General features: G+C 45.5%; 1 protein-coding gene across 1 annotated transcript in view; it reads right to left on the reverse strand.

Moving 5' to 3' along the window:
• NR4A3 (nuclear receptor subfamily 4 group A member 3) overlaps positions 1 to 21,623 on the reverse strand; it is a 41,688-nt gene extending 20,065 nt beyond the window's left edge. The window contains exons 1-5 of the mRNA XM_069576066.1: positions 21,066 to 21,623; positions 17,607 to 17,780; positions 13,761 to 14,746; positions 10,019 to 10,148; positions 9,385 to 9,557 (exon numbers count right to left, since the gene is read on the reverse strand). Of these exons, the coding sequence (XP_069432167.1) occupies positions 9,385 to 9,557; positions 10,019 to 10,148; positions 13,761 to 14,744 (1,287 nt within the window). The 5' untranslated portion in view covers positions 14,745 to 14,746; positions 17,607 to 17,780; positions 21,066 to 21,623. The remainder of the gene's footprint in view (positions 1 to 9,384; positions 9,558 to 10,018; positions 10,149 to 13,760; positions 14,747 to 17,606; positions 17,781 to 21,065) is intronic.
• Between the last annotated feature and the right edge of the window lie 1,208 nt (positions 21,624 to 22,831).

The following is a 22,831-nucleotide window of genomic DNA, read 5'->3' on the forward strand; positions in this document are numbered from 1 at the left end:
GAATTAACCAGTTCGAGAAGATGAGTGCTTACTGTTGATGAATTTCTGAGAGAGAAAACAAAAAAGGAGGGAGTGGGGGAGGAATGAGTCCTTGGCACGGCCCAGGCAGTAGGGTGCCATTAGACTCAGGACTTGTGGCTACTTAAATGAGTGAAAATCCTCTATCACACCAGCCATATATCAAGTGCTCAATAGCCACCATGTGGTATAGACAGACCAGTGTTCTGTTGGACAACACTGACCTAGAGGGCTCCAGGAGAAGGAAGGTGCAAGCAGGATTAAAGTCTCTACCCAGCTTTTAGCTATGCTGCTGGTGTCAGCGTTTTGCTTCAATCATTGGAGGAAAATCTTTCCTGCTCCCGGCAGAAAGATTGATACAGCAAGGTAATAATCCAGGGACATCCAACAATAGAGACTTAAGAGATATGTAAAAACCTTTATGTAAATGTGCATCATTGCCGTCACAGAAACACAGCTGATGGTGCTTTTGTGTCTCCTTTCTCAGTTGATCTTCCAGGGGCATGGATTTTAATCCTTATTTTACAGATGAGGAAACTGAGACTCAAAGACGCTCAGAAAGGCGAACAGACTTTCCCAAGTTACATAACCAACGATGGTACAGCCAAGACTTAAACATGCCTCTGTCATTTCCAGTCCCACACCTTCTGGCTATTAACAGTTCTGATATTATTAGCTGGTGGCCTAGGATAGTTTTTAAAAGTATTTTGCTTTGATCAATGGAAGACTAGAGTATATGTGTATATGAGAATATACTCTGTAGTAAAGGTGGCACTTCAAAAAAAAAAAGTATTTTGCTCTCCATGTATATATTCATCTGGTCTCATATTTTGTCACCACCGTGACTGGCACATAATTGACTCTCAGTGACTAAACGATAACCATAACAAGCCGTTGTTGAATATTGTTCAGTGAAAGAACAGTCGGGGATGGAGGACAAAAAGCCAAAGAGCAGACAGGCGCTCACTGTAGAATTACATAGGTCTGAAGAAATAAGGCTCTTGTCTGAATTGGGTCTCCCCTCATCCCACTGTGTTTTCCCAAAAGGCATCATGAAATAACAAAAGAAACATCAGACAAGGAGCCCAGTTACTTCAATCCTAGATTTCTCTAGGCCCCTAATTTGTGAAATAAGGTAGCTCTGCTACTATAGTTATCTAGGGTAAATTACTTAGCTTTTCTGAGCCTCAGTTTTCTCCTCTGTACAATGGTGGTACTATCTTCCTCAACATTTTGTTGCAGTGATTAAATGTGATAACATATGTGGAAAACCTGGCACATAGAACATATTTAACACATGAAGACAGTAATGATACTGATAATGATTTTGATATTTAGAATTATCACTGTTCCTCAGCTCCCATATTATAAGATGAGGGATGAAGTTGAACTGGAAGGTTCCTAATTTTCAGCCTGACTTTCTAGGATCCCATAATATCAGGTCCAGTCCAAAGTCCTGGCTCCTCTACTCCCAATAATCTGCCCAGGGCCAGGATTCTATTAATATGAAGCCCTGGATGTTCAGAGTTGGAATGGGAGGAAAGTAGGGTAGAAGGAAGCAGTCATCTCTCCTTTCCTTGGATATTTAAGGATGACAGCATGATCTGGTGTCACACGGACAGTCCCCACCACCTTCTTTTAGCACATGTACTATTAACTGGAGGAGAGTGGGGAGAAAAAGATTTTATTTTTAAACCTTCTCTTCTTGCTAAGTCACTTCAGTTGTGTCCGACTCTGTGCGACCCCATAAATGGCAGCCCACCAGGCTCCCGCATCTCTGGGACTCTCCAGGCAAGAACACTGGAGTGGGTTGCCATTTCCTTCTCCAATGCATGAAAGTGAAAAGTGAAAGGGAAGTCACTCAGTCGTATCCGACTCTTAGCAACCCCATGGACTGCAGCCTACCAGGCTCCTTCGTTCATAGGATTTTCCAGGCAAGAGTACTGGAGTGGGGTGCCATTGCCTTCTCCGTTTCTCTTCTTACATGAATCTAATTCCAAATGTTCCCCACAGGCAGCATGAAATTCAAGGCAGCACCATGTTGAGAGAACTGATAGCACTACATGTGAAACTCTCAGGTAACGGAGAGTTGAGGAAAGAATGTCGGATCAGACAGCAAATCTCAGGTGCCTCCTCCAGGCTTTGACACTGACTTGCTGTGAAGCCCTAGATTAGGCACTTAACTTCTCTGGATCTGTGTCTGTCTCTGCAGTAGGAAGTGACTAGACTAGCCAACCTCTAAGATTCCTTTGGCTCTTGTAGTCAGTTGTCTTTCTGTCATTGATTTCTAGTTTAATTCCAGGGTGGGTTTGATGGTAGACACTGTATGATTCCAATTCTTTTACAGCCCAGACCATCATCTATCCTGGTGAATGCTCCACATGATGGCTCTTGCATTCAGTGATTCCAAATGTTGCTAATCACATCAGGTATGATGGTATTGCCTAGAATTTGATACTAATTCAGCCTTATTGTTTCAAAGTAGGGTGTTAAATGGAGAGAAAAAAACTAAAGAACATCAAGGAATGGGACCTAACAGCTCCCTCCTGTACTGTTGTCCCTGAAAGCAGGGCTCACAACTCAATAATCTCCCTGCTTCCAATATTTGCTCAGAAGCCTCCAGAGCACTTAGCTTTCACCCAGGGTCCTCTGCAGGCCTCTGCCCCTGCTGGGCTCACATTTCATGCATCCTGAACACAGGGAGATGCAGTTGCTACCTGTGTATGCAGTTTTTTTCTGATGGAGTCCAGCAAGGAGGAAAGCCAGCAGGCCCTGTGTGCCAGACTCCAGCCAGATTCTCTGGGCTTCACCTGCAGTGATTCTGGTTCACATTCCAGAATTCTGGAGCCAAACTGGATTCAGTCTGAGCCACCAGTAACCAGTAACTAGGAGGTGACTGAAGGGTCAGCATCCACTTCTGGGGGTGAAAAATAAAATCAACTGTCCCCTCTATTGAATATAAGGTTTTAAAGACATAGAACAAAACATATTAGAGTCTCTCTCTGTCTGGGCTAGCAGTTTATAAACACCTTGCCATGAAATGCTGAGCATGGAGTTGGAAGAACCAGACCCCAAACTCTGCTTCTGTACTCCCCTATATCACTATCTCTGGGCTAAGCAGTTTGGGGTTCACCAAAGAAAATCTGGAATAATTTGTTTATTGATCATTCTAATCAGATATAGACCAAATAGAGAAAGACCTTAAAAGTGAATCTTTTTTCTTCTTTATGCTAACGTTGTATTCCAGCCTTTATGGATAATTGATCCATCAATAATCAGATTTTACCACTACTCAAAGACACAGGATTGCATTTACTGATAGCTAATGACTAATGCAGATTTCTCTGAAGGACTTAGATTGAGAATCTAGAACTGCAAGCAACAAATATTATTTAAACTAAATGAGTTGACACATTTCAAATGGTAATACCATGTATGTACAAGTCAGATTTCAGCCACAGCCAGGCCTAAAATAAATTACGAAAGACCTTTGGTGAACACCAGCCCTAAAATTTAGCAATGTGATGTTTTCATAGCAGAGTGGAATCTGATACTCACTCTATCTCACCGTCAGTCGAGGCTAAATATGCAAAATGTCTTAAGAACATTTTATTTTCCCTTACAATGTTACTTTTCCCTGGGTCCTTATATTTCAGATGTTACTATTCTATGAGCCAAACTATGTATAAATAGTCTTAGGATCTTATACTGTAAAAAGTGACACTTTAAAAACAGGCAATTAATACAGTTTTCCCCAAATTTCTTCTTTTCTGATCTAATTGCCTCCGTTCTCTAAAAAACAAAAACAAAACCCCCAAACCCTCCTCTCTTCCCAAAATGGCATCACTGCAGTTACATATGGGTTTATTTTCTATCTCCCTCACTGGCCTGTAAGCTCCATGAAGACAGGAGTTGCATCTTGTTCAGTAATGTGTCCATTGCTCTGGAAGAACTGTTCAGTGAGTCAGTTACTTTCTGTTAAATTCATGTCTTTTGCTCATTCCTTCTCAATGGCCAGGCAGGTTGGGAAATAGGAGATTAGGGGTAAAATTGAATTTTTCTTATTAAATTATAATGATGGTTCTTAAACCTTAGTGTGCCAAGGAACCATCTGAGGCCTTTTTAAAACTATAGATTCCTGCCTGCTTTCCCAGTCCCCCAGTTCTGAGTCAGTAGGCCTGCCTGTAGCCCTGGGGATATCTGCATTTTAAGCAAACACCTTGGCTCCTTCTGATACAGGCAACCTGGGTACCACACTTTGGGAAATGGAGACCTGTACTGATAGGGGAATTGTAGCAGGTATAATGGTCACAGGGTCAGGGAATGAGAAGGCTAGAAGGGATTGTGGCACTGCATTTAGTCCAGTCTCCTCGTCATTCATATGAGAAAACTGAGGCCCACCGAGGGGCAGAACTGGCCTGAAATCATCCAGTGGGTTAGTGGCAATTTGAGAGGGTCTTTGAAGTAGCTTTAAGAAGGATTCTGCAGAATCTTCATGTAGTTTATACTTTGTAGGTCTAACATGTGCCAGCTACATTGTCTCTTAGGCTATTTTGTTAACATATTTAAATGCCACTTGCTGGTGCCTGGTTGTATCTGTACTGTATCTTGGTTTTGGAATCTGTTACAGTGCTAAGTGATACTCTTACCAGAAAACATCCTAGTTTGCCGGCAAATACTTAAAATGACCAACAAATGAGGATGTGAAGTACACTTTCTCATTAGTAATTACACAGGCTCTGAAGTCAAGTCTGGTATCTATATATACTTATAATGCTAAATTAAAAGCAACTGTGGGGTAGAGAACAGCAACATTTTGAGGCGAAACAAATCAAATCTGACATGTTTTGACTGCACTGATATATAATGATCTGAGCTCACTTTTGAAGGAGAGAAGTTTGGCCCAAAGGAGAAGAGAAGGTCTCAGCGCCAGGAACGTTTCACAGAGCGAGGAGCCATCTTTCTGGCCTTGAAAACACCCTTCCCTCTGTGACTTGGAACAAATCCTCCACCTCCCTGTCCCATAAACCAGGAAAACACTCACTTACTACCTTAAAGGCACATAGGCTGGGACAGGAAGATTAGAATGAACCTGTCTGGCAAATGTTTTCTCATTTCTCTGATTCACTGGGGGAAGGTAGCATCTTTAATAAATTGTTTTGGTCATGTTCAACTGTCTGACTCAAAACCGACAGTGCATATTCTTATTTAAAATGTAATAAATTATGTCTACCACTATCTTATGGTTTAAGCAGAAATAAATGAAGAAGATACTTTCATTTTTCACTTGATTCACTTTTAAATGGTTTGGCTTTTTCAAACACATGAGTATATGTTATTCTTATTGTAATTTAAAAAATCTAATAAAGACTTCTATTTGAAAAAAAAAACAAAACACCAAACTAGTACATTTCCATTACACAGAAAGGCAATATGGTGAGAAACATACTCTCTTGAGGGGTGAGATTTGGGTCTAACTGTTTGCCACTGACTTTAGGTAAGCCACTTAATCTTTTTAAACTTTTATTTATTCTTCTGAAAATATGAATGTTGGATTAGATTACCTCAAGATCACCTCCAGTTCTCTGAATTCTTAAATAAAAACTTTAAAGAGAAGGTAATATAAAAACTGAATTACAATGAGTGATATTTTAAAAATGACTGAAACCATAAATTATACCACATAAACTAAATATATGTGATGGTACCTGGCTCAGAGTAGACTTTCAATAAATTCATTTTGCTTCGTTCACTTTATGTTAATTTTTTTTAAGAAAATGAACAAGCAAATTCAATCTTGTGAAGTAACAAGTTACTTAACAACACACATTCTCATATGTATATGTATATCTATTCACTTGCATTTAGGGACGATAAGGTAGACCCTAGAATCATGAAATCTTAGAGCTGGAAGGAACTTAATATCAGCCAAAACAACCTGTCTCCTTGTGAGGAACCCTTAAAGAGTTCTCCTTAAGTTTCTTCACACTTCCATAGCAGTTCTTGGAGCCAATAGAACTCTTTCTTGTCCTCAGAATGGACTGGAAAGGCCACTTCCTTCACCCTCTAGATCTGCCCTTGGGAGAACAGTCCTCTTGGTAACATGACAAAAGTGTGACCTAGTCCCATCATACCTACTCTCTTTCTGTCTACATATTACCATTTCCTCCAACTATCCCTTTCAAGTTTTTAAAAACAGTGTATCCATTGCCCTCTTAAATCCCAGCTTGGAACTGAACTCCATCCTTGAAGTGTGGACTGACAGCACAGAGCCCATGGGGCACCACCAAGTTAGTCCTGGTCCTATCCTTCTTCTGCAGAGGCTGAAGCTAATTTAGCACCCCTCCTTCCACCACCTAAACACACTGGTGGTTCTTACTGAGCATAGGGAATAAACTCCTGAGATCTCTCAACATGAACCACTGAGAAGCTAAGTCTCTCCCATTTAAAAAAATTCTAAATGCTGAGCTTCACGTTTATTTTTGTTAACTTTCTCCATGATGGTTTCATCCATCCTGTTCCAACCTGTCGAAATCACTCTGAATGTTGATACTGACATCCATCATATTAGCGATCCCTCCCAGCTTTCTGTCATCTGCAAATGTGATCAGCATGCCTTCTATGCCTTCATCCAAGTTTTTGATGAAAACTCACTGTATTTTTTAAAAAAGACTTTTAATTTAATTGATTTGAGTCCAATTTTTGATAATTTTGTAAAGCTATCTAAAAGCAGGAGAATCCAAGCTATGAGGTTCGATCTGATTCCAAAACAATGCAATTAAAATGGATATGCTTTGCAAAATTGAACCAGGCCCCAAAGGTAGTATCATCGTGACCCAGACTCTGGCATGGTCAATCTGCTATTTTGGACAAAGCTAACAATTAAATTGGATAAATGTTTGTTGATGAGGATGATGACTCTAGTCTAACACACTGAATGGTGCAGAAGCAAGCAAACATAGTGGATTGATTTTTCAGTGTGGACAGTTCCCAGCTGGGACAACTCAAAGTATGGGACAGGGTTCACCACTGAATAACTAATTAGGCCATGTAGACCAATAATTGGATGATTTGTGCCCCTGCCATCATCACTTTGTGGATAAAATTCTTTGGACTGGCCATGGTTATTGCCAATGCCCTAGTACAAGGTCAGATTGTGTGTTGTAGCCTCAGTGGAGGCAGTGCCAAGAAGTTTCATTAATTCAGACAGATTGCATAAGGGAAGGCCAGAGTTGGTTCATGGAAAAGTCTTTATTCCCAAACACTTTTCCATCATCCATTCTCACTGAAACCAGAGAGGCAGGAAATTGTGGTCTTAGGAGCACAGACTTTGCGGGGAAAATTGGACCAATTGGCTTCTAATTCTATCTCAGATACATATTAGCTAGGTGACCTTGGAGAAGGAAATGGCAACCCACTCCAGTACTCTTGCCTGGAAAATTCAGTGGATTGAGGAGCCTGGTAGGCTACAGTCCATGGGGTTGCAACGAGTTGGACAAGACTGAGCAACTTCACTCACTCACTCACTCATGTGACCTTGGGCAAATCAGTTCTTTAGGCTTTCTCACTTTTAATCTCTTCATCTATGAAATGGCAACCATCACACTTACCTTAGTGGTTTTGCTACATAGCACCTGACATATGTAGTGTTTATACTCATTAAAGCATTCAACAAATGACAGAATAAGAAGGTATGGTCAAGGAGATAACATACAGGGTACTGAGCTAAAGCTCTGACAAGTATCTTATTTAAATTTTATAAAAACAATCTTGGGAAGTAGATATTATTATTATTGTTCCATAACACAGATGAGGAAGGTGAGATATTAAAAGATTTAATCAGTTGCTCAAGGTCACCCAGCTTGGAATGTATTGGTCATTCCAATACATGACGGTATTGGAATTTTACTTGAAGCCTGCACGGTTCCAAAGCCTTAGCCCTTTAACCACTGCATTATTCAGTTAAACTATTATTTGAGACTTGACTGCAGTCAAGAGATGCTACTTGTAATCAGAACAAGAGTCCTCAACCTTTGATGCTAAGGACCTACCATGCTTCTCATAGGGAGTCTTGTGCTCCAGAGTGCAAAGGAGGCCTCACAGCCTAAAAGGAGGGAGGGGATGAAGGAAGGCAGATCACAGCAGGTAGACCAATCACCCTTTCATTTCCGTCAACACTACAACCTAAGAAGAGGGCAACAGCAGACACACTCACACTCTTAGCCAACCCTTCAACCAGAAGTTCAAGATACTGATTGGACCTGGAGAAAGCAATCTGGTAATTGCTACCAAGCCAAATCAACCAACTGGGGATCCCTTGACTGGTTTCTCTCTCCTCTATGTGGAAATTGTGTTTGTAAGTTTCCTTGTCTTAGAGTGGGAGTAACTATTCTTACAGTTTATGGTTCTTTAAATGGTTGTTAGATGAGACAAAGTACAATGTCTAGCATGTAGAAATGGCTGAATAATTATGATCTTTTTCCTTTCTTTCTTTCTCTGGTGAGACCCTGCCTTACTAGAAGTTTGCTTTTCTAAGTCTCTTTTAAAATTGTCTTCCAATAATATTTATACATTTGCTCAGAAAATCGTTCTTCTTCATGTTATCCAAATTTCTGGGAATTTTCAGGTTTCAAACTGATGATATTTCACTATATCCCATATCAAATAAAAGTGTTGATATATTTTGGTTGACGTAACAACACTGGTGGTCATTTTCAGTTTCAAATGTTTTCTCAACCATTGTTCCTATGTGACTGATGTTCAAAACATCCCTCTGAGGTTAAATATTGTAATCTCCACTGTAAGGATGAGAAAGCCAAGAGCAGGAGCCAGGTGACCCAGGCAGGAAGCAGCAGAGGCAACATTCCATCCCAGTCATCCTGATGTCAAGGCCAGAGTTTGCTCCTCTCCATCAATGGTCTAATCCCTCTCCATAAGCAGTAGGTCAATCAATGCCAGTGCAACTGGGTAAACTGTTTAAGGATAACTTGAGGCTTACCCAGCTGGTTTGGTCACAATATGAAAAACACAGTAGTCATGTTGTCTAAAGCACGAAAGAAATGTACAAATTGTAATTCACCTGTGCAGATTTTCATTGGCATAACCATCAGGAATCCTGCAACAATGGGTATGACAGGTGCAGCACTGTCAGGGTCATTTGTTAAGGCATTTAGAGATTCAATAAGGCAAAAATTATTTGGTGCAATGGATGCACTGGAATTGCTAAGTGAAGTGAAAAAATAGAGAAAAGATATGAAAATGGTTGAGCACAGTGCCAGACACAAGTCATTCAATCCAGGCTTATTACTAGCATCATGAATAGAGACCCTGATCATTCACTCAAAAGCAGGATATCATAAAACTTACTCTGGAATAATCAAGATCTCTGGGCGTTGAGTCTGTTAAAGCTCGGACAAGGGCATTCATCATACAGATCGGAGGAGAAGGTGGAGAGGGCTGAGAGGCTTCCTGCTGTAATGGGCTCTTTGGTTTGGAAGGCAGCCGACCTCTCCTCCCTTTCAGACTGTCTGTACGGACAACTGATACCAAGAGAAAAAAAGAAAAAATGTCTCCAAAGATATTCACAAACAGCCATAAATCACAGAAAGGAAACAAAACACTTTACAGTTGAGCAAATCGTTAATGAGACTGACTGTTTAAAAGTGGAAAAAGTTTGGAGTAATATCCCCACAATGATTTAATGAGAGTTGAAACAGCCAGCATAACAGCCACCCCATACGTACTTTTGGTAATGAATTAGCCCTAAAAGTCTCCTTCTCAAATAGAAGAAAGATGTATGTACACAAGCTCTCTATTGATTTTGAGAAATTAGAATAAGCAGACCTCTGCTATTTTTAAATGTAAATACACCATAAAAATAGAATGCTGAAAGGAAAGGGAAACTAGGAAAATTCACCATCCCAAATGTAAATATTAACTTTTTTCAGGGATATCTGAGAATATTTACAAGCAAGTTGGATAAAAAGCATTATACCCATACCTTCTTTAACCATTCCGACACTGAGACACTTCTGAAATCGACAGTACTGACATCGGTTTCGACGTCTCTTGTCTACGGGGCAGTTTTTATTTGCCAGGCAAACATATTTTGCATTTTTCTGCACTGTTCTCTGAGGAAATACAATACACAGATAGTCAACTAATAGTTTCTGGAAAGAGGTAGGACCTGACAAGATGTATTTTAATTACAATGTGAAAAGCGACAGTGCAATTCGTATAATTAGATAAATTTAATTTCCTAACACACTAGCCTGCAGGAAAAACAATTTTATTAGTGTTAGCTGCTGACAATGAAAATCATCTCGGATTGTTCTGAAGCAAGTCTCAGGAGACATCCAAGTCTGAATGATAAAATCATATCTGAAATTACCAGGTCAACATATCATACCTTGGAGGATTAAATTATCTTCACTTTTAATATCCCCTTGGGAACAATTTTCTACTTGGTCCACTCCCCTGATTATTGCTGACCTTATTAAAATAAAATCAAAATTATCTGGGATATACTTTGTTGCCTATCACTATTGTAAGTCAAATGTCACAGAAAGCGGCTTTGTCCACCAATAGAGATGAAATCATAAAGAGCAAAAATGAGGACTTCTCTAGGTTTAACATATAGGAAATAAAGTTTTAATGCAAAAACAAATCACTTAATCAGCCTTTGCAGTGTATTTTATTTTTAAAAGAATGGTAAACTGTCCATTTCTGACTTTTGAAAGAAAAGATTTAAAACTGGATACTAAAAACCACTATCACATCCAAGAAAAAACAAACAAACAAAAAAGAATGAGATAAAGGAAGGAATATGAGGGCCATATATTTTCAATGAAAATTCCCATTAATAGGTTATGTCATAAATGACTATTGACATGAACAAAATAGCCATATTGTAAAAGATGCAACATTAAACTTGGGTCTGGATATAAAATAATGTTGTATTCTTCAGAATCACATACACTTTTAAAATGAAACATGAAATAATAAAAGATATTTTATGCTCCAGATACAAGAGAATGCTTGATTTAAAAAAATAAAAATAATTTGTGCAAATGGATGTATATTCACCACTCATTCAGAAGTTACCTGAATCTATTCAACTCCAAATAGAGCAGAAAGGTGAATTTATTTGGTAAGCCTGGGCTACATGAAAAAAAAAATCTAGGTAATCTAGGACTGGTGATCTATTTTGTATCTAAAATTCTAGATTTACTTTCTATCTTTTAAATTTTCAGCAATTTTCAATCCTCTTGTATCTGTTTTTACTCTATCACCTTTTAATTTCATTTTAAGGGATCGTTTCTAAACTGCTTATATAAAATTTAAAGCTAGATACATTTTCCCTGCTTTAGCAGGTGATTTTAGTTCAAAATGAGAAATTTAAAAAATACAACATACTTCTCATGTTTCCAGCATTTAAATTTGCAGCAGTCTGTAAGGGTAGGAAACCTGTGTTTCCGGAATGAAGCTCTCTTTCATTGTAATTAAAAGCTCTCTTTCAAAGTAATTTTAGAAAACTGTATTTCTTATCATCATCCGCAAGGATATACCAATTTGAGTGCTGGTGGCATTTTGCTTCAGGTATATGTTTTCCCAATAACCTGAAACCTTCCTAACATTTGTGTGTGCTTGCACAACTGTTTAAGGACAGGGAGAGATCGTTATGGTTCAATCACTGAATTCCCATCATTAACTGCACTTCATGTCACATTTTTAAAGAATTCAATTTAATGGTAGAAAGCCACTGGGTAAAACCTGCTCCTGCTCCCTTAATTAACAGATCCGTGTGTGGGGTGGTTCTCCCCTATCCTACCCCCACCCATTCAAGTATAGATTTGTTTTCGAGGTATTGCTGTAGAAAAAGGATGCTTGTTGGGGAACACAATTGACATTTCTAGACCAGAAATTTATTATCACTCCTGCATTTAGGTCAACTCTCAATTATTCAGGGGTGGTTATATTTATGGATTACTTATACTTCTCATAATTGTTTTTCTTTCTTTTCTCCCTTCTGGCTGCCTGTTTCACTGCCTTTTAGCATTTCCACTGAAACACCGTAAAAATCAAATCTGCTGAAGAAATGCAGTTACTTGACAGAAAAAAAACGGCTAAACTGACGGTTCTACATTTAAGACATCATAATCTAGCATACCTCTTGTATGGTGCTTAATATATTGTAAAATCTTTCCACAAATATTTTCTCATTTGTCTGTAGAATTTAATTAATCATATGATTCCTATCTCCAGATCAAAAATAACTGTTGCTTATTGGTATGTATACCAATGTACACATGTGCATTTTTCATAAATATTTTGTAGTTTTCATTTACGATGTACTATTCTTTTATGACCCTTTAAAAATTATATTTTCATAAATGTTTTATCTCATTTAAAACTAACATTTCTTCTCTGCATTGTATTCACTTGATAGGGAAACTGAGGTCTGGAAGAAAGTGTCTACCCAACATCATAAAATTGATAGGTGACAGATCAAGGATTCCTTTCTGGTTGTTCTGACTCATAATTCCAGCACGCTCAAAGATCCAGCCTATTGGCCTCCCAAATCCTCATTACCCAGTCAGCATCCAGCTTCTCCTCTCTCTCCACCCTGGCCAGCGCTGGAGCTTAGGAAGTGAGAATTGTGGGAGAACATTCTTGGATTTGCAAATACCTGATGCAATGACCAAGGCAGTGAGAACAGGGAGGGTGGTGCAGAATTAAGTGTCTGGGGTTCAAGAGCAAAAGTAGAGCAGTAAGAGAACAAGACCTCTTCTCTTTGAGTGGTGCGAAGAGCACTGAACTCCAGAGTAGCAGAAACTAGCTGGAACTGTCCCCATGTGCCAATAAATCACCTCTTTAACCTTCAATATCCTCATGGGTAAAATAAGGGGGAGACGGAAGACCCCTCCCACTGTAAAATTCTCCTTTGGGTCTATGAGCTAATGAAGAGTGTCCACACTTGGCCTTGTGTGTGGCACAGAAGTGGAGCAGATTGATGAGACTCCAGCTTCTCTCTTCTGCAAGGGGAGCTGCCCCAAGCTTCATTCCCCAGATGTCCCTGTCTCTTCTTCAGCTGTTGAACTGTGAAGAAAGCATGCACTTTGGGGTCAGGCAAACACCAGTCGGCATCCTGCCTCCATCTTACTTTCTGAGTGTGTAAGGGGCTGTTGAATAACTTCTCTGAGCCTCCATCTCCTCATCTATAAAACAAGGATAACTAATTTAAACCCTCAAGATGCTGTTCATAAAACTAGCTAGTGGGTGGCCAAAATTCAGTCTCAGTTCTGTCTGATCTAGAGTCCTAGCTCTCACTAGGAGGATTAAATGAGATACAAATACCCAAGGCCTGGCACACAAGGCTCTATTCCTTCAGACATTTGGGATGGATAGAAGAGGAATACAGAGAGATGTGTGCATTTTTGAGATCACAGATCCCTTTGCGAATCTTCTGAAAGCGCTCTCCAGAAAAAATTGCAGCCGGTAAGGCCCATCGGGAAGTTCACAGTCTCTGCAAGCCCACCTGGGGCAGCCTCCTGTGATGGACATCAAGTTAAAAGGCCCCAAGAAAGTGGGTGTGAAGGTGTTAGTAAAGGCTACAGGAATGCGCAGTGACATCACACCTCTAATGGTCAGGACCGGGAAGGACCCGATTAGATGCTCTCAGCGGGTGGCTGGGGAGGCTGGCAGTGGAGGGGAGGGGACCCGGGAGGAGGCGAGCGGCTCACCTTGAAGAAACCCTTGCAGCCCTCGCAGGTGCGCACCCCGTAGTGCTGGCAGGCAGCGTTGTCCCCGCACACGGCGCACGTGCCCTCGCCCGAGGCCGAGCTCCTGCTGGGCGGCGACGGCAAACTGGGGCTCTCGCCCAGGAGGCTGGACGCGGTAGGGGAGGCCGTGAGGCCCAGCGGCGGGAAGGCCAGGGCGGGTGCCCTCTTGGCCAGCGGCAGCCCGTACGGGTGGCCCTCGAGCCCGGCGGCCTGGCTGCCCGCGGCGGCGGCTGCGGCGGCGGCTGCGGCGGCGGCTCCCAGCGGAAGGCTAAGTGCGGCGGCGGCCGTCGGGTCGTAGCCCAGGTGGTGGCCGCCGGCGGGGCCCGGCGCGGGCGGGTGCGGCGGCGAGGGCTTGAAGTGGAAGAGTGGGAAGCGCGCGCCGGCCACCGTGGGCACCGCCTTCATCGGCGGGTCGAGCAGCGTGCCGGGCGCGATGCAGCCAGGCGCCGAGGACATTGCGTCGTCCCACATCGCCCCAGCCTGCGAGGGGAAGCCCGGCGTGGTGGGGGTGGACGGCGGGGACTGCTTAAAGTACATGGAGGTGCTGGGTAGCACCTCGTCCTCCGGCCCGGAGGGGGGCGGAATGGATGGCTGCTGCTGCGGCTGCTGGTGGTGGTGGTGGTGGTGGTGGTGCTCATGGTGATGATGGTGGTAACCGTGCGCGCGATCCTCCTCCATCTTAATCAGCGGCCGTGGCCCCGACGGCTGCATTTGGTACAGGCAGGAGGGCTTGAGTTCGTAGTTGCTGGAGTATCCCTCCATGAAGGTGCTGAAGCTGGGCAGGGACGTGGTGGCTGTGGCAGTGATCTCGGTGCTGCCAAGGTCCATGGTCAGCTTGGCGTAGTCAGGATTCATGATCTCCGTGGTGTAATCCGAGCCATATGTTTGTGCTGCATAACTGGAACCTGGCGGTGAAGGGCTATACTGGGCTTGCACGCAGGGCATATCTGCAGGGAGAGGAAAAAGGAACTCTCAGAAGCGTCTTCCTAGCTAATGGGTGGCAATGGATTCGTTGCTCTCTAATATGGGAACTAGGAAATGACAGTCTTTCTACCTTTCTAGCAGCATAGATTCCTTCCTTCCCTCCTTCCCTCCCTCCAGTGCTCGATTTTTCTTTCATTCCTTTTTAATTTCTTTCCTCCTTCCTTCCTCCCTCTTTCCCTCTGTCTTCCCCACTTTCCTCCCTTCCTCCATGGGCAGAAAACTGAATCCTTCAGGAACTGCCAATGGGGTCACAGGCTGTTAAAACCTAGCCTCCTGGGGACCTCTGTGTCCACCTTCCTTCCCTTGCCCTGTCCTCCATTAGATCTGGGAAGTTTTATGTCTTCCCTCAAAAGCCCAATTGTGTTTTAAGAAGTGATTTTGAGCCCTGGAAATTTAATGGAGTGACCTCAGCTATCAATTTAGGAAGACAAGAAGAAATCCAGTGAATGCCCTGTTGGTTTATTTTGGGAGAAAGAGACCACTACTCTCCCACCCCCCAAGTCAACTCTGATTTGTAAACAGAATGTTAGTAAAAGAAAGCAAAATAGTTGTCCTACTTGGGACTTACTGGCCCAGTGACATTCTAATATTTTATGAGTGCCAACAGGCTACCCACACACTTTGTGGTTGCTTTCTCCCACCCCCTCCCTACTCCTCCAAACAGAACTGGCAGCCTGCTCAAACTGGACCCCTGTTGATGATTTCAGCCAGCTAGGTGGTGAGGTGGGAACGTAGGCCCAGGAAATGGGCTCGAGGGAGTTTGCACCATCTGCAAAGAAAAAGATCAGCAGCTGCAACAAAACACCCACCAAACCTGCTCTGTGCCATATACACCTATGTGTGTGTGTGTGTGTGTGTGTGTGTGTGTGTGTATAGGTTCCCAGGGGGTACTAGTGGTAAAGAACTCAACTGTCAATGCAGGAGACATAAGAGATTCGGGTTCGATCCTTGGGTCAGCAAAATCTCCTGAAGGAGGGCATGGCAACCCACTCCAGTACTCTTGCCTAGAGAATCCATGGACAGAGCAACCTGGCAGGCTATATATAGTCCACAAGGTTGCATAGAGTCAGACACGACTGAAGCAACTTAGCACATATATGTAAGCAAGTGTCAGTCACTCAGTTGTGTCTGACTCTTTGCGACCCCATGAACTATAGACCTCCAGGCTCCTCTGTTCATAGAGTTTTCCAGTCAAGAATACTGGAATGGGTTGCCATTCCCTTCTCCAGCACTATATATAAATGTATATGTAAAAATGTATACGTAAATATATATTTCTCCATCTAAATAATAAATATATTAATAGCTGCTTAATAACAATTTGGTTATAATAAGTGAGTTATCTACATATTTTCTTATGATAGAAAAGTTAGGACCTCTAGAAAAGAAAACATTTTCTTAATAGATTTAGTTTCCCTCGGCCCCAAAGCACTGATATCTGGAGTACTTATTATTATTCAGAGAGGTTGAACTAATGAGAAATCCCTAAGACATATTGGATCCAGTGGATAATGTATCTAATTATTTCCTCTCTTTTATGGCTAAATATAAATAGTAAACTGGGCAGTTTCTGGTGGTTGGTTTTTCTGAACCAAAGGAAAACCATGTGCTTAACGTCTCTTTGGAGTCTACGGTGTAAAAGGTGTGACTAATAGAAAAGCGAATACTTCACATTTCCTTTGACATCTTTCTCTTACCCACATTTCCAAATCTGATTGAGTCATACATGTATGGGATGAAATCTTGACTTGAAAAAAGGTGTTGAGGGCCTGTTGGAAGAAGCAGTGATGAGGAGAGGCCAGTTCAAGCCTCTATTTTCCAAGCAAGGCCCTACAAATGATCATTAGTTTCAAGTTAAAAGAGCACTTACCCTGTGAAATGAAAGGCTAGTCATTAAAAAAAAAAAAAAAAAAAGAACGTTGCCTGATGTTTCATTTGTTCTCTTCCCTTGGATTTCTCTAGGACTCTTTTCTATCATTCTTCACCAGTCCCTACCTATTGTTGTTCTTTGTGACTTTCTGAGGTTTCCAGATAGAAGATGAGCTTGCTGGGACTGAGTTCTATCTCTTTGGCTAGGCACCTGGTATCCCATTGTTGTTGGTTAATCGCTAAGTCCTGTCCAACTCTTTTGTGACCCTATGGACTGTGGACCCACTAGGCTCCTCTGTCCATGGCATTTCCCAGGCAAGAATAGTGGAATGGGTTGCCATTTCCTCTTCCAGGGGGTCCTCCCAATCCAGGGATCAACCATGCCTACTGCATTGGCAGGTGGATTCTTAACCACTGAGCCACCAGGGGAGTCCTTTACCAAATGCAAACAGAGGTGCTACAAGCTAACCCTGCAATCCTTTCTTTTGCCCAACTCAAATTTACTCCTTGGTTTTCAGCTCTTTCCCTCTGAGCTTCAATAATCCAAATGTCTGCACTCAAATGATTTTGGTTTTATACAAACAAAAATGCTTTGTATCGTTCGAAATGATCCCATAACTCTTAAATGCCTTAGCATTTAAAGGAAAGCAAAAATGAAGACATTAAAATGTATAAAGAGATCCCAATCTATTGGTGTATGTGCATTTTTCTTAGGAAAAATATCTTTGAGAAATGCAACGCTTAATTTAATCTGGCTGCTCCACTAGGTAGCAACAGCGTGTGGTATCCAGAGGAGCTTCGTGCAAAGAAGCCACCTGTGCCGTGAAATTCGCGGCCAGCAGTCACTCACTGTCCTGGCGCTGGGTAAGTCCACCAGCCTGCTTGTGGGTGTGTGGCTCCCCCACCCACATCTCCCAGCCCGGGAATAATAAGGGGTCGCGCCTTCAGACCTACCTGGAGGATATCTTGCGCGCTGAATGGTGGGGCTGGGGGTCTCTCCAGCGGAGGCTGAGAGTGGAGGAGGCGGGGACGTCCGGCTGGGTGAAGTGGCTGCGGTGCTGCCCGGCTCCGCTGAGGGTCCAGTCTCAGCGATGGGGCTTGCCGGGCTGCGCTCTTCCGCAGTAGGCTCTGAGGGGACGGGGGCGGGCACCAGGAGAAAGGATAAAGGTCACAGTGAGACTATGCTGGGTCACCGAGGCCTGGACTGGGCGTACGGGGGTGGGGGTGGTAGGGATCTCTAGAAATGACAAAGAATTAAAAGGCTAAGAAAGCTATGTTTAAGGTGACCGGAGTCCCTGGGCAAAAGGCATCACAGAGTCGTGGGGGAGCCGAGGAAAGGTTGTCCGCACTCACGGCTGTTTTGTGGTTCTCGAACCCAGGCTAGAAAACGCGCAACCAGTTGTGGCCCAGAAATTAATCTGCCTGACCCCCTAAGTGGTTCCGAGCTAGCGATGTCAGGAAAACCGAAGAATGGGAACACTTGAGGAAAGAGTTCCGCCGGAATCGGAGTCTGTGAGCGTGTAGGAGCGGAAAATATTTTCCAACTTCACCCGCCCCCACCCCCTCAAATACAAATTTTACACGTTGCGTAGGAAATGCACAGGGTCCGGAACGAATGCATGAATGCCCCGAGGAATTAAGAAAGTCTGCGCTTTTCATTCTAAATGCTAATGGAGCTTCGCTTCTATTAGCGGCGAGTTTCGGGGTCCAGGGGTCAAGCAAACAAAAGGGCGCAGTGGAAATAGGCTGGCGCTGGAAGCACGGCACAAGGCTGTTGGCGTTTGCCGCTGCTGGTACCAGCGGAGGGAGGCCCCCTGCACCCACGGGCGGTATCCCAGAGAGTGGCGACTTCGAGGCTCGGGGTCATACGGCGACCCGGAGGGGGCACGACCCGGAGGGGGCACTCTCCAGAGGCCGCCGAGAGCGGCTCTGGGGCAAGTGTCTCTGCGCAAAGCCTTAGCGAAACATTGTACCTGGAAGCGCATTTCGGTGGGCCTCGGGAAAGGATCCCATGGCCCCAGTTCAGTTCAGTTCAGTCGCTCAGTCGTGTCCGACTTTCCGGCCTATAGCGCCCCCTTTGCCCGGACCCACTCATAACTATAAGAATGGGAACCCGCACCCGAAAACAAACCGCGAAAATCCCAAAAACCTCTGGCGTGCGCGGACCGCGGGTATCGAGTAAGTTTTGTCTCTCGCCGCCCCTGCGCCCGCGGCTTGCCTGAAAGGAAAGGGGATCCGAGCCCCCAGATCCGGGAAGCCCTTGACAGCCAGGAAGTGCGGGATTCCCTTGCCACCCCCACCCCCACCCCCAGCTGATACTACAGAAAGCTTGCGCTCGCCCTAGCGCAGGATCTTCCCACGGCTGTAACGTGCGCTTCCCGTCCTTCCGCATCTTCAATGGGAGTCTCCAGCAACCTCCCACCACCTCCTCCAGGTGCCCACGTTCCCGCCCTTCTTTGGGGTCTTTCAAGCGGAGTCGTTCTCCAAGGATCGACCTCTGGCTAGGGTGGGTGAGGGAAGCGTCTCCCCAAGGAAGGGGAGGCTTCCCTCGCGCGCCCAGCGTTCGCGGGGGTGGGGTGGGGTGGGCAAGCCACACCACATCTCCTACAGCCGAGCCTAGTGCCCCTCGACTCTCTCCGCGCCCCTCTCTCCCCCCGCCCCGAAACGACTGGTTACCTAGGCAAAGCCTCCGCGCCTGGAAACACGTTGCTCCGCTCCCGCTCGCGGCCGCCGCGGCCGGGAACACGGAGCCTCGGGGTTGTAAATTAGGAAGAAATAACTACCTCTGTCAAAGCCCCTTTCTTTCTCGTAGGCAGACGAAAGGAACACCCCCGTGTTCCCCTCCCCGTGGTGGAGTGTGTGAAGGAAACCGTGAAACGCACCATTGTGACCGGGGCTCCTCCACGGAGTTTCCAACCCTGGGGAGCGGGGGCGGAGGTGGGGCGGGGGCAGCAGGAGTGGAGGAGAGGTCGACAGAAAGGGAAAGAGAGAGATTCTCAGAAAGACCGAGGGAGAGGAGGCAAACCGCGGCGGAGAGTTTCTGCGAGCGCAGGGTCCGAGGGAAGGGGGTAGGGTTGGGTGGGTGCGGGGGTGGGAGCGGGTGTGAAGGCTGCTGTGGCCCAAGAGGTATTTGATAGTCACATTATGAGCATCTTGTTAAGATAAGAGAACTCTAATAAACTCAAACTTCATTGACTGTGCTCAGAAACCATGTTGGGCAGCTTTTCCTTTACCCAACTCAGTTCTGTAAAATATCTCTCCTTCGTGGGAAAAGAAGATTCAGGATTGGGTTCGCGATGAAATGACTGAACGGCGCTCTGTACCTCTCTCCCGGCACTCTAGGGCTCTGGGATAATAGCCTGAGATTTCTGATTACCAAACTTCTTGCAGCTCTTCCCTTTAGACAGTCCGTGGGCACAACAGATAAATGACAATCTCCAAGAACGTTCTTTAGAATCAAGGGACAAATGCCTTCTACCTCACGATCGCCCCAAGCTTCCAACAGGTTTGAGAGGTGCCCTTGGAAGTCAGTCTCCGCAAGCTGCACTCGCTTGACCGTTCTCCTCTTACCACCGAGAACTTTCATTTCTATAAAGAGTAAAACACTCCGAGCAACTTCTCCAAAAGCGCGAATTCTGTCAGTTAAAACATGTCTTACCCATACCAAGTCAAGGCCCAGAGGAGGGGGGGACACCGTCTCCACGCATGTTGGGGCACGGGGGTCGGCAATTACACCCGATTACCTACGAAGGGAAAAGTGTACACGGGCAAGTCGGCGACGCCAGGCAGACGTGCCTGGTGGAGCCCCAGGCTTATTTCAATACAATAAGCCGCATTCCTACAATTACGCCCTCTTTCCTGAGATCCTCCGAACCCGGCTGCAAACTCCGGCCAGGTCCCCTTTCCTCCCAAGCTTCGTCCCAGTCAACCATCTCGGAGTCACCATTAGGTAGATTAACTTGGACCCACTGGAGCCACTATTTCCAATCCTAGTTAAAAGGCAAGAAAATTACTGCCGTTCATCACAGGAGCTGCAACTCCCTGCCGCTGCCGCCGCCGCCGCCGCCGCCGCCTAGAGCATCATTACCATGACAACTAGAGCCGAAATACCCTGAATTACATCGCTGGAGCTGCTACTGCACAAATCCCGGTCCTCGTCTTTGTTAGAGGCTTTTCGCCTCTTCGGGTAAGGAGAGGAATCCCACAAGCTCCGCAGGCCCGCTACCGGGAGGGAAAAGTTTCAGATCAGAACCCACCGGCGACTCCGCGAGCAAAGCCAGAGCGAGAAGGCTGGGGCGGCGGGGGGGGGGGGGAACCCCAACTCTAAAAGTTGTCAATTTCAGAAGCTGAGCTTCCCAGCGCGCCAACTTTTTTAACAAGTCCCCCTATTAACTGAGCGAATCTCATACGTACTTGAATGCTGTGGCGGTTCCGTCTTTAGTGCGAGTTTCTAGAAAGCTGCCCCGAAATCTGCACTGGGGGGGAGTCAATGTTGCTGTCCCGGAAGGGCTGCGGTGTACAAGTCCAGCGGCTCCCAGAGGCAGTGAGCTGCTGGCAGGGGATGCTGCTATCCCGACTCATGGGAGAGCGCCGCCGAGGGGTTCCGCGGGCGTCCAGTCTCCGGCCGCGACCAGGGGATAGGATGCCGCTTCTGTTCCCACCTCCACGGCCACCGCCGGCGCTGTCAGCGTTGCAAAGTGAGCCCGGGAGGGGAGTCCGACTGCGGCGATGCGCTGCACCCGCGAGGGCGCAGGGCGAGAGGGGTGTGAGCGCACGGGAGAGAGTAGAGTGTGTGTGAGGAGCGTGTGTGCGCTCGTGTGTCTGTGTGTGCGAGTGAGGGAGCGGGTGTGAGCTTGTCTATGTGTGGGGAGCGGAGGAGGAGCAGGAGCTGGAGGGGTGGGGGGCGGGAGGCAGGAGACTCCGCTCTCCCGGCTGCGCGTTCGCTCGCTCTCTCGGCACGTCATTTATGCCACAGGAGCCCTAGCGCCCTCTCCATAGAGTGCCTGGAATGCGAGACGTCAATGTGACGCCATGGGACGCTACGTCACCCTCCTCCTCCCTCCTCTGGCCCAGTCGGTTCCGCGTGTGCGAGGGAGGGTGTGTGTGTGTGTGTGTGTGTGTGTGTGTGTGTGTGCATGTGCGAGCACGCGCGCGCGCGTTCCCCGGCCATTCGCAGGGCAGCACAATGGAAACTGTGCGGCGCAGCCAGTCCTGGCGCGGGGACCTTTCGGACTAGTGCTGCCAACCCCTTTGCAACCGCGCGGCTCGCCCGGTCGCGAGTCGGTAAGAGGGTGCAGCGGCCCGCCCGCAGGTCAGGCGGGACCGCCCAGCTGTCAGGCTCGGGTGGAGTAGAGTTGGAGGAGTGCTACTGGCACGCCTCCGAGGCTGCCCCGGGGCAGGGAGCCAGGGCGAGGGGGTAAGAAAGAGGACAGCTCTTCCGAAAGCGAAGGCTCCGCCAAACAGCTTCTCTGAGTGACCTGGCAGCCAGTGCAGGAGTCAGGCACCAGTCCGAAGACTCCCTGAGGTGCAGTTGCGCTTTCCCCAAGCAACAGCCTAAAGCTGTTTACGTCTCTCGTCTCTCTGGCTCTCGGTGCCTAGGCTTAATCCCTCTCCTCCTCCGGTCATTTGCTGGGTGCGTGTTTTGCACAGAGATACCGCTGGCTCTGGGAAGATAAGGTTTTCTTTCTTTACATTTAAGGTGTGAATTTCCTAACTGGACCTTATAACCCAATTTAGTGCACATCCACCATCCGCGCGTGCTGTAGCAGCAACTACTTAATGTGTGTAAAACAAACACACACGTGTTGAGCAGCTGAGCGGGTCTGACTGCTGCAAACCACCCTCTCCCGTCAGAAATGGAGCTCTCACTTTTTGCACTTTCACTTTTTGATGGTTGTAGATGGGCCTCCCCTCCACCTCCCAAATTAAACATTTCGAAATCAATCAACAGGATTTATTAGTCAGTCCTTCGTTAGGGGATTTGTTCTGGTCTCCCGAGACGCGTTTGTTATGAAATGGTGAGCTGAAAGCCTGGGAGATTCTGTTACGGAGAGCAGTTTCTTCCTGGAAGTGATGAATATAAGTGTGAATTTCTTGCTGAAAACAATAACAACATTTTATCAGAGTTAAAGTCCCGTAGCTCCATAAGTTGCAGCTGGATGAAAGCAACCACTTTAAGA

The sequence above is a fragment of the Ovis canadensis genome, chromosome 2 (genome assembly GCF_042477335.2).
Source record: "Ovis canadensis isolate MfBH-ARS-UI-01 breed Bighorn chromosome 2, ARS-UI_OviCan_v2, whole genome shotgun sequence".
NCBI lineage: Eukaryota > Metazoa > Chordata > Mammalia > Artiodactyla > Bovidae > Ovis > Ovis canadensis.